This window comes from Cebus imitator, unplaced genomic scaffold (genome assembly GCF_001604975.1).
Source record: "Cebus imitator isolate Cc_AM_T3 unplaced genomic scaffold, Cebus_imitator-1.0 Scaffold366, whole genome shotgun sequence".
NCBI lineage: Eukaryota > Metazoa > Chordata > Mammalia > Primates > Cebidae > Cebus > Cebus imitator.
The window spans coordinates 2,148,849-2,161,082 of NW_016107681.1; the positions used below are offsets into that span (position 1 = coordinate 2,148,849).

The 12,234-nt window shown below is 38.1% G+C and overlaps 1 protein-coding gene across 3 annotated transcripts in view; it reads left to right on the forward strand.

Annotated features, from left to right (window-relative positions):
* Positions 1 to 3,844, forward strand: part of RPGR (retinitis pigmentosa GTPase regulator) — a 67,449-nt gene extending 63,605 nt beyond the window's left edge. For all 3 annotated transcript variants that reach the window (XM_017507018.2, XM_037730890.1, XM_037730891.1), the window contains exon 17: positions 2,254 to 3,844. In XM_017507018.2, coding sequence (XP_017362507.1) covers positions 2,254 to 2,439 — 186 coding nt within the window. In that variant the 3' untranslated portion in view covers positions 2,440 to 3,844. The remainder of the gene's footprint in view (positions 1 to 2,253) is intronic.
* The last annotated feature ends 8,390 nt before the right edge of the window (positions 3,845 to 12,234 follow it).

The window sequence follows — 12,234 nt, forward strand, 5'->3', positions numbered from 1 at the left end:
GAGTTTCACCATATTGGTCAGGCTGGTCTCAAACTCCTGAACTCAGGTGATCCACCCCCCTGGGCTTCCCAAAGTGCTGGGATTATAGCCCTGAGCCACTGTGCCCAGCAGGTATGGAGTTTTTAATTTTAACTTACTTGGAATTTATTATGACTCTTGAATCTGAGAATTCATGTCATTTATCATATTTTTAAAAATTCTCTTTCATTATATATTTGAATATTTTCTCTCCCCTTTCAAATTCTGATATAAAACTTTTTATTTTATGGTACATATCTTTTATTGTCAATTTCATGTTTTCCATGTCTAAGTGATATTCTGGGTAATTTCAGGGCTTTCATTAATTTCATAGTTTCTCTTCAGCTGAGACTACTTGGCTATATAACCCACCTATTGAGTTTTAATTTCAGTGATCACATCTTTCACATTTTAAGTGAAGTTGTATTTTTGTTCTTTTTCAAATCAATCTGGTCTTTTAAAATCAGTGCCCTGTTTTATGCTTACGTTTTTTTATTCTAGTACTTCAAGCATGCTTAGTTTATATTCTGTGTTTAGTAATTCCAATGTCATTCTTAGGAGTCTAAATATGTGTGTTGCTTTGGCTGACTTGCTAATGGTGATTTGTTTCCATTTGTGTTTTGAAATTTGTGTTGTGAGTTCTTGTTTCAGTGGGACTTTTTTGTGGAAATCCTTGAAGGCCTGAGTTAGAGTAAGTCTATCTATAGGGAGTTTTCATTCACTTCTATTAGCTCTGGAGTGACTGAAGGACCACTGTAATTTCCTTTCTCAGTTAAGGGTTGACCACAATATTTGCAGATAGACTTATATTAAGGGCATAGTACTTAGAAAGTCCTCACATTATGTAGGGGTCTCAGTTCCAGTTCCCCTCATTTTGTGAGATCAAATTGTTTCAAACTTAAAAGTCTAAGTTATGAGTCAGCAGATACTATTTTAGTTCTTAATCACCTCTGAGACTCTGCTCCTTCTTTCTTGTTTGGTCTACAAGGATATTTCCCTTAGTTTTTTGGGAGATTACCTGTACATTATAAAATTCTATTTTTTATACTTCATCAGCATTTCTTGGTATTTTATAGTGGCAGACTTTTTCAAGTTGTGTATTTCTTCATCATAGCAGGGACAGAAGTTCTTCCATGTCAATCCGTAGATCCTTTTTCTAGACTCTTACTTTTTGGATTACCGCTTTTTACCCTAGTTTCTCCATTCTTTAAAGCTAGAGGCAAGCTGTTATTATTGGCACCATTTGTTTTTCTGGAAGAGCCAAGTTTTCACCTGGTTTTTGTTTCCTGTTTTTTTGTTTCGGCATCTTGTCAAAACCATTGTTTGTGTTACCACTCTTCAAGAGTCCTATTTTCTTTCTGGCTACATTCTCAAAGGGCCTAAATCAAATGAAACGTTTGTCATCTTACTTGATCTCTTCTGCATGTGGCCCTGTTGGCCACTCCCTTCTTGATGTATTTTTCTCTCTTGATTTCTGAACTGCCTATTTTCCCAATTTTGCACCTATAAACCTTGGTCCTTGGTGCTAGCTCCTCTTCTCCTGCTTGCCTCTCACTCTGCTCTTTTTGTCTCTTTTTTTACATTCTCTTTTCTACCTGCCTGGAATCCCTGGGTTACTGGGGCTACTTTCATCTCTCATCTATTATCTATATTCTATGTATCTGTAGCCCTAGCCTCCCTTGAGCAGAAGCTCCATATATTTGACTGCCTACTCAGACCCACACACAGGGCTCACACAGCCATCATTTGGTAGCACTAGCTTTTTGCTAGAAGTTCTTGTCTACAGGAATGGGGAGGTACATCGTCCTCCTTCAGAATATTACAATACAAATTCACTGTAGCTACCATACACTGAGAATGACAGACATGTCCTGAAAACGACCCCTCCTGGATACATTTAAAAATTACAATAGGTAATATTCTAGTTTTTATGTATTTTCCTCTTACAACTTAACAAAGTAAAACATTAAATTTGTTCTTTGAAGAAAAAGATAATATATCACCAAGGTGTTGATGGTGTTGAATGTTAGACCCTGAAAGGTCTTATTTTAGGGTGGAATCCTGACTGCATTTTGGTGAAAGGAAAAATACTAGCAGATGCCATAGTACACATGTGGTGCCCCATAAGAGATGATGAAATCATGTTCATGCTTGTTGAAAATGATACACCCTAAATACTGTTAAGTGAATGATTCATTTGCGGAAATGAATATTTTGTGTGTGGTTTTTTCCTAGCTTTTTCTAAAATTCAAAAGGGTGCCCTCGAACAGTGAGCTACTCCCAGAGATAAAACCCATAGAAGATCAAATCATTTTAAAAAGCAATAATAAAGATGCCGGCCAGAACCACGTGAGTGAGAATAGTAAGAATATTCCACCAGCAAACACAGAGAGAAGATCAAAATCCTGTACAGTACTATAAATATATATTTATGTTTTCACATCACCAAGCATACTGTCATTTATACTTGAAAAACATTATAACTTATGAAGGAAATTTTCTGATAGTAGTCTTTTAAAGATATAGGTTAATATGTTTTATTTGATCTCTATCAGTATGACCAGGTTTGATATTTATTTATGCTAATATTTTTGACATGTCATTTCAAAATATGCGTATCTCAAATTCTCCAAGTGTTGTGGCCTTAACTGTTCAGTGTTGCAATAAAAAGTATATTTTTATATGTGGAAAATTGAAATAAGATATTTCTTGGTGTTTACTAAACAATTTTACTTCTTTATAATTTTATAAGGCAATATTTGCAATCTCATGACACTGTAACAGTTTTCAATGTATTTGCAGTTTTCACAAAGCTGAGGTAAAATTGTTTATAATGAACATATTTCAATAAACTGTATCTGGTCAGTTCCACTGTTAAAATTAATGAGTATTAATAAAATTTGGAGGTTCTTGGCATTATCAATTCACAAAATGGGGGCAAAAAGTATAATTTTAAAATATAGAAGTATGCAAAATGCATTGACCCCTGAGTAAAAAAATTTCAGTGCAACTGTGTAAATGGTACATCTGTGGAAAACTGAGTACAGAAGTTTCTTTGCTTCCCACTCCTTTCTTTAGAGAAGTGACTTGTCATGAAAACATTGCAGATTATGTGGTATCATCTGGAGTGTTTGACCATGCCACAGATCACCATCATAGGAGAGATGAACATAGCTAGCCTTGCTCATTTCGACTGTCTGTGGCACTGACAGTAGTAACCATGTTTGGTTCAGTCACACAGTGCTCTGCCACAAAGAATAGGAAGGATAAAGCTGCTAAGTCTTGTGTCAGTCCATTTTTGTGTTGCTATAAGGAAATACCTGAGGCTAGGTAGTTTATAAAGAAAAGAGGTTTAACTGATTCATGGTTCTGTAGGCTGTACAGGAAGCTTAGTGGCATCTGCTCAGCTTCTGGTGAGGCTTCAGTTAGCTTTCACTCATGGAAGAAAGCAAAGCAGGAGCAGGCACGTCACATGGCAGGTGAAAGAGGAAGCAAGAGAGAGAGAGGGTGGAGGTGCCACATTCTTTTAACCAGTCAGATGTCACATGAACTCTAAGTGAGAACTCACTCATTATGGGGGAGGAAAGCACCAAGACATTCATGAGGGATCTGCTCCCATGACCTAAATACCTCCTACCAGGCCCCACCTCCAACATTGGGGATTACATTTCAAGGTGACATTTAGAGGAAGCAAACATCCAAACCATATCAAGTCTACTCTGATAGAAACATTGTTTGTTTATGCTATCAGGTACTACTTACTCAGTAGAGCCAACTGTCTTCATTTTCCCCATTCTAGCTTGTAAATAAAACATTTTATTCTTCATTCATAGTGACCATTGCCTCATTTAAAAAAAGAAACTTCATCTTTGCATTTCATGCACGGGGGTTATAAGGATGTTAGTTCAGAATAGATGTGATTTTGAAATCTTAATAGTTTTCTGTGTAAATGTTACATTTAGTAGAATTTTTATTTTATTAAAGGTAAATACAGTAAAAAGTGGCTATTGCAACGATGGTACAATATTGCAAAAATACTAAAATATAAACTATAGGAGTCAAGTGGAAGTAAAGCTCATAGGTGGTAGTAAGATATGCCAATTGTGGTAGGTAGAAATCTAAGATGACCCCCAAGGTTCTCACCTGCCCTGAATAATCCCCTCCTCATGAGTGTGGATTGGACCAGTGAATATGATGGCATGTCACATCCTTGCTTAGGTTACATTATATAGAAAAGATAAAAGATTTTGCAAATATAATTAAAATTTCTTGTCAGTTGACTTGAAATTAAGCAAAAAAGAGATAATCCTAAGTAGCCATGACCTAATCAGAGAGCCATTTCTAAGAGGCTCTAAAGGCCTGACATGGTAAGAAGCCAGAGAGATTCAAAACAGCAGACATGCTCTCCTGTTGGGCTTAAAGAAGCCAGCTATCATATTTATGAAGAGGGCCATGTGCCAGGAAGTGGTGGACAGCCTTTAGGATCGGAAAGCCTCAGTCCTACAACTGCAAGAAACTTAATTCTGCCAGCATCCAGTGAGCCTGGAAGAGGAACCTGAATCTCAGATTGGAACACAGCCCTGGCTGGCACCTTGGTTACAGCCTTCCAAGACCCTGAGCAGAGGACCCAGTGGAGCAGTACTCAGACCATTGACCCATAAAAACTGTGAGATAATAAATACACATAGTATTAGTCCCCTAAATTTATGGTAATTTGTTATGCAGCAGTAAAAAACTAGTAGTACTTGTATTATGGGAAAGAACCTGTCTGTATGGTGGATTTCCTCATCAAAGCCAGCAAGCAAGAGTCAATAAGTCTGCTAACAAGACAGAGGTCATAATTTTAGGTTACATGATCATGAAAGTAACATCCATCTTTGTCAAATTCTGCTGACTAGAAGCAAGTCACAAGTCCCACCCACACTCAAAGTGAAGTGAAGGGATAGCACAAGGGCATGAATACTAAAAAGCAAGGATCTTGAAGACCATCTTAGCACCTCCCCACTGTACTGGTCATTCTGCTGGTCATTCGAAAGGAGAAAAGGGCAGCTTAGAGACCAAGGAAATCAAATAGCTTTTAGGCAAATAGCTTATTTCCAAAGAAAGGATTATGTCAAAACACTTGGAGGAGGCACATGAGTCAAACCTGACCAAGCAAATGAAGTAGTATCCCTGCTTTGTTGGAGGTCTCAAAACAATTTATACTTTGTGGAAAATCATCAACACCAAGAGACAATTTTAATAATAAGAGTTAATATGTTTCTAAAAACCACTGTAAAAACATACCAGCCATCTGCCCATGGGCTTTGAATACTTGCATTATATTTCTTTTCTAAATTGAGTTCCCTGTCTGGCATTTACATTGAATACTTAACAAGTACCTCCTATATGCCAGATGTTATGCCAGAAACTAAGAAAACAGAAAGTTACAGTTACATGTAAGTGAAATTAAGAAAATGGGATGTGACTCTGATTATCAGTAGGAGATATAGCAATTTGAAAACCTATTTTCTAAGTGAATGGAAAGGAGATTAATGGACACTAAACTTAAAAAACAAAAAAAAAACTATATCTGAGAACTCTTTAAAAACACAGAAGAGATAATTAATAGAATTGAATATAATTATCAATTCATATTAGTTTCAAAAATAAATGGAGCTGCATTTATTTTATCCGTAAATGCAGCTTTAACTTTATTTATCTATCTAGCTCTCTATTTAAGACAGGGTCACAAATAAACTCTGTCACCCAGGCTGGAGTGCAGTGGCACAATCTCGGCTCACTGCAACCTCTATCTCCCAGGCTCAAGTGATCCTTCCACCTCAGCACCCAAAGTAGCTGGGATTACAGGCACACACTACCATGAGTAACTAATTTTTGTATTTTTTTCATAGAGATGGTATTCGCCATGTTGCCCAGACTATTCTTAAACTCCTGGGCTCAAGCAATCTGCCTGCCTGGACCTCCCAAAGTGCTGGGATTACAGGTGTGAGCCACCACACCTGGCTGCCCTTACTGATAACTTTATAGCTTTACAAAAAATTAAATGATTTCTTCTAATCCTGAAATTACTAGCAATTGTTATCTTTTCTATTAATTCCTTTCTCCTCTCTATAATGATATTACTTTAGACTTTCTTGTTGACCTTAATGGGACCTGAAAAATAGAATCCATTGACTTGGGTACTAGGGAGTCATTGACATTGTTCAGATATATTATGGATCAAATATTAGATATTAATTTTTTAAATATCAGCAGTGATAAGATTTTTAGGTCTTAGAGCATGCAAATCCATATCAAAACATTTAAGATAAAAGAAAATTAAGAAAATATAATTTTGAAAGGTGTTTATATATATACTAGTTTCCCAGGGCTGCCTTAACGAAGTATTACAAACTGGGTGGCTTAAAACAGCAGATCTGTGTTGCCTCACAGTTCTGGAGGCCAGAAGTCTGAAGTCACGGTGTTGGCAGAGATGCTCCCTCTGAAGGCACAATGGAAGGGTCTGTTCCAAATGTCTCTCCTAACTTCTGGTAGTCTCAGGCATTCCATGGCTTGTAGATGTATCACTGTAGTCTTTTGTCTTCATGCCATCTTCCTTCTGTGTGTATTTGTGTCCACATTTCTTTCCCCTTTTTATAAGGATACCAGCTGTAATGGATTAGAACCCACCCTAATTATTCCTTTTAACTAGATTATCTCTCCAAAGACCCTGTTTCCAAATAAGATTACATTCTGAGTCCCTGGGAGTTAGGACTTCAACATATCTTTTTTGGGGGGACAAAATTCAACGCATATCAGTGCTTCAGTTTGACAGTTACACATCATACCACGAAAACCCTTCAGTTGTTTATAGTGTCTAGTCTCTTAAATCTCAGATTTTAAGCAGGAAATGAGAAAGAATTGATCATTCTACTAAGGTAATTGAAGTTTCCTATTGCATACAGATGCATACTAAGCCTTCTTTGGAGTGTGGGGAGTCAGGATAATGAGGTAGTTAGCAACTATTAAACAGTGAAGTAAGATGTTTCTGTTGGAAGAAGCTACAGTAAAGTTCAGAGACAGCAGACAGATCTGATAAGCAGTCCCTCTAACAATTGTGATAGAGGACTACTTTGGCATAGTGTTACTGTACAATACTAATCACCGAAAACATCAGGAAATGTTATCCTAACCCTAAAAATATTCACTAAAACTACAACATGAAAGCTTATCTGGCCATGGCAAGCTGCATTCCCAAATAGTTCCACTTCTATTTTCATCTGGTATGTATATTACGTATATTATAACAGATGAGATGTCTTAAGTAGCAGTGGGCTAGAGAACTGTATCTAACTTTAAGGACTGTGTAAGTGACAATAAGATACTTTTTATTTTTCCTTAAAAAAGATCTTATTGGCCAGGCGCGGTGACTCATACCTGTAATCCCAGCACTTTGGGAGGCTGAGGCAGGTGGATCACCTGAGGTCAGGAGTTCAAGACCAGCCTGACCAACATGGAGAAACCCGTCTCTACTAAAAAATGCGTAATTAGCCAGGCGTGGTGGCGCATGCCTGTGATACCAGCTACTTGGGAGGCTGAGGCAGGACAATTGCTTGAACCCAGGAGGTGGAGGTTCTGGTGAGCCAAGATCGCATCACTGCATTCCAGCCTGGGCAACAAGAGTGAAACTCTGTCTTAAAAAAAAAGAAAAGGAAAAGAAAAAAAAAAAGAAAGATCTTATCTGGTTCAGTGGTAAACATCTTTTCCAAGCTGAACAACTTTTTAATATTCTAGAAAATCTTTTGAGGTTTGGAAGCAATCTGTCCAAGTAATTTGTTCAGAACTTGTCAAAATAGTAGAACACTGCTTTTAAAGTTTTTACAGAATTTTCCCTGTGGACACAAAGGTTATTACAACAGAAAAGTTTTCTATTGTAATGTTTTTAGCCTATAATTACTTAAAAAGCATTAAAATTCTGTGCATATGAACTTTGACTTTATATTTATAGGTAACATATTTTCCAACTTGCAATCAGATTTATATTGACTCCTTAAATACAGTTATTTAATTTACTGCATATATAGCAATTAAGAATTAGAAAAGTAATATAAAAGCTTAATCCAATTGGAGAAAACTTTAAGCAAAAGATGGATGTATAAGTTGATGTCCTCAGTAATTACTAGATAATATATGACTTTAGAAATTAAAGCTAGAAAATTTAAATATGAAACGTTTATTTAAAATTAATCTGTTGTGGGTTTTTTTTGGGGGGAGGGTGCGCAGAAACTGTTTATTGAGTGGCAGGCACAGTAAAGGTAGCTGGCTGCGATGTGGAAGAGGGGGTGGCAGGTCATGCCAGGGTGCTGTGGGCATCTGGCAGCGAGGGCCACACCCCCATCCTAGGGGGATGGCACAAGCTCACTATGATAGGAGCAGCAAGGAGCCAGCCAGAGGAGGGGGCAGTCACGACCCCCAGGATCCTGGGCAAGAAGTGGCAGACGAACTTGGCACAGGGGCCTAGGGTGAGGGGGACTGGGGGCTGGGTATTCTGCGGGGAATGGGAGGGGATCATGTCTGTGGGGTGGAGTAGAGACTGTGGTGGTGGCCGCCTGTTGTGGTTTTTAAAAACTTTTTATTATGGAATATTTCAAATATACAAAAAAGTATAATAAATACCCATGAAACCATCACATAGATCTTCTACTTATACTTTGCCATGTCTGTTTTGTATTTTAGCTAGACGTCCTGACATTCGAACCCTAAATATATCAGGATGCATTTCAACAAATGACATTTTGAGCATTTTCCTGTGTAGCCGCAATGCTCGTATCTTGCCTAACAAATTTAGCAATAATTTTCTAATGTCAACTGCTATCCTTGCTCTTCTCAAAATGTCTTTTACAAGCTGGTTCATTTAAACGAAATCAATCAAGTTCCATGCACTGCATTGGTTTGTTAGTCTTTTAAACCTCTTTCAATCTAGAAGAGTTCTCTCCCCATATATTTTTTTTTCATGTCATTGTACAAACGGGTACAGTTGTCTTGTAAAATGTAATCATGCATTTAAAAGCAAGTCTCTAGATTTCTGGTAATTCCCAGTAAATGGTTCAGACCGTCTTACCACTGGGGACAGATAGAAAAGTTGGACAAAAGTGTATATATTAAAACAAATTTGAAAGTATCAGAATGTTATCAGGACAGTAAAGAATTATGAAGTCCGGCTCACCTGAGGTCGGGAGTTTGAGGCCAGCCTGGCCAACATGGTAAAACCCTGGCCCTACTAAAAATACAAAAAAAATTAGCCAGGCGTGGTGGTGTGTACCTGTTATCCCAGCTAATCAGGAAGCTGAGGCAGGAGAATCACTTGAACCCGGGAGGTGAAGTTTACAGTGAGCCAAGATTGAGCCACTGCACTCCAGCCTGGGTAACAGATTGAGACTCCATCTTAAAAAAAAAAAAAAAAAGTCAAAATTTGGGAGAGGAATGAAGCCAAAATGTGCCTGGCACATGGGGCTGCTTTTCACCAAGAGGTATTAGTTGTTTCTAAAATTTAATATTTTCAAGGAATTAATACAAAAGAGTGAGGATTTTAGTAGAAAAATGGAAGCTGCAAAAAAATAACCAATTTTAAATTCTAGAACTAAATACAAGCAGTAAAATTAGGACATCAATGCGTGGAATTACTGATACATTGATGGAAAGAAAGTAAACTGAAATAGTCCAGAAGAAAATATGATGTGAGAGAAAAAGCAACATACAAAAGATAGTTGTTGAGACATTTGTAGTAGTATTACAAGGTCAAATATATGTGTAATTAGAATCCCAAAAAGAGAATAGAGAATGGAACAAAAGCAATAGTTGAAGAAAAATTTCAGAGAACTTTTCACAGCCCGAAGACTCAAGAGGCACTAAAAACCCCAAGCAAGAAAAATATAAAACAATGCCAATTCAATTCATAATAAAATTACTTAACACCTGTACTGGAGTGTGACTCCATTGTTGATGTTCATTGACAAGTTTTAAGCCTACCCCTTCCTGTTTCCGTCTGCCCTACATCTGGGCAAGCTGATAAGAAACCTCTGATGCTCCCTCCTCTGGTAGTAGCTGGAAGTTCAAAACATTCAAGCCTCAGCCTGCATGTGGGAACCTTTATCCCAGCCCCACCCCTCAATTACCATAAAAATCCCAAGCCAGTCTTCTTTCTCTATTTTCTCAGGCCATTTTTCCACCAGTTTAGGATGTGTGCATGCCTGCTTTCCCCAGTAAGACTCATTATACATGTAATAAACATTTTCATACCTTCTGGATGTGTAGGACATCATCATAAGTAAGTCTTATGTTGGGGAGACGATCCATGCCAACTCTGTAAAGTGACCACAGCACCACCAAACATAAAAATATTGAAAGCTATCAGGAAGAATGGCATATTGAAAGGAACACTATGAAGACATAACTGACTTCTCAGCAGAAACTGTGAAACCAAAAGGTAATGTAATTTTTTTAATGTAATGAAAGAAAACAGGCCAGGTGTAGGGGCTCATGCCTGTAATCCTAACACTTTGGGAGGCCGAAGCAGGAGGATCACTGGAGCCCAGGAGTTTGAGACCAGCCTGGGTAACATGGCAAAAACCCATCTCTACAAAAAAATACAAAAACTAGCCAGGAGTGGTGCTGTGCATTTGTCATCCTAGTTACTTTGGAGGCTGAGGTGGGAGGATTGCTTGGGCCTGGGAGGTCAAGGCCACAGTGAGCCAAGATCATTCCACTGCACTCCAGCCTGACCAAGAGAGTGAGACCCTGTCTTAAAAAAAATAAAAATAAAAAGCCTGCCAAGTTATAATTCCAGATCCAGAGAAAATTTATTTCAGAAATGTAGGTAGAGACATTTTAAAACAAAAAGTGATATTTCAAAGGGATACCTGCACCCCCATGTTTATTGCAGCACTATTTACAATAGCAAAGATATGACAGAAAAGCAGAAGATCAAACACCGCATGTTCTCACTCATAGGCGGGTGTTGAACAATGAGAACACATGGACACAGGGAGGGGAGCACTACACACTGGGGTCAGTTGGGGGGAAATAGGGGAGGGACGGTGGGGGGTGGGGAGATGGGGAGAGATAGCAAGGGGAGAGATGCCAGATATAGGTGATGGGGAGGAAGGCAGCAAATCACACTGCCACGTGTGTACCTATGCAACAATCTTGCATGTTCTTCACATGTACCCCAAAACCTAAAATGCAATAAAATAAATAAATGGAAAAAAAAAAGATATGAAATCAACATAAATGTTTATTATCAGATAGATAGGTAGAATGCGGTGTACATATACACAAAGTAATATTATTCATCCACCAAAAAGGATAAGATCCTGTTATTTGCAGCAACATGGATAGAACTGGAGGTCATTATGTTAAGTGAAATAAGCTAGGCCCAGAAAGACAAACTTCACATATTCTCACTCATGTGTGGGGGCTAAAAATGTTGATTTCATAGAGATAGAAAGTAGAAAGAGGCTGGGACAGGTGCATAGAAAGAGAATGAAGAGAGGTTGGTTAATGGTACAAACGTGTAAGATGTACAAACATGTAGATAGAAGGAACAAGTTCTAATGTTCAATTGTAGAGTAGGGCGACTATATAATTAACGATGTATTGGATATTTCAGTAGAGTTAGAAGAGAGGACTTGAAATGTTTCCAATACATAGAAATGATAAATACTTAAGGTGATAGATGCCCTAAATCTGACTTGATCATTGCACATTCTAAGCATGTAATAAAATACCACATGTATCTCATAAATATGTACAAATATGTATCAATAAAACATTTAAAGACAAAAGGTGATATTTGACACTTGCAGTCTCACACTAAAGTAATATTAGTTCCTTTAGGGCAGTATTCCCCAACCAGGAAGATTTTCCCTCTCCTCACCCCAGTGGACATTTGACAATATCTGTGGACATAGTTGGTTGTCACAGCTTCGGGTGGGGAGGTGGTGAGGAGAATGCTACTGGCATGTAGTGAGTAGAGGACAGCAACACTGTATCCTACAATGCACAGGATAACCCTGAAAACAAAATAATTTTCCATTCCAAAGTGTTAATAACACCGAAGTTAAAAAACCCCTGCCCTCAAGGCTGGGTGCGGTGGCTCACACCTGTAATCCCAGCACTTTGGGAGGCCGAGGCGGGTGGATCACGAGGTCAAGAGATCGAGACCATCCTGGTCAA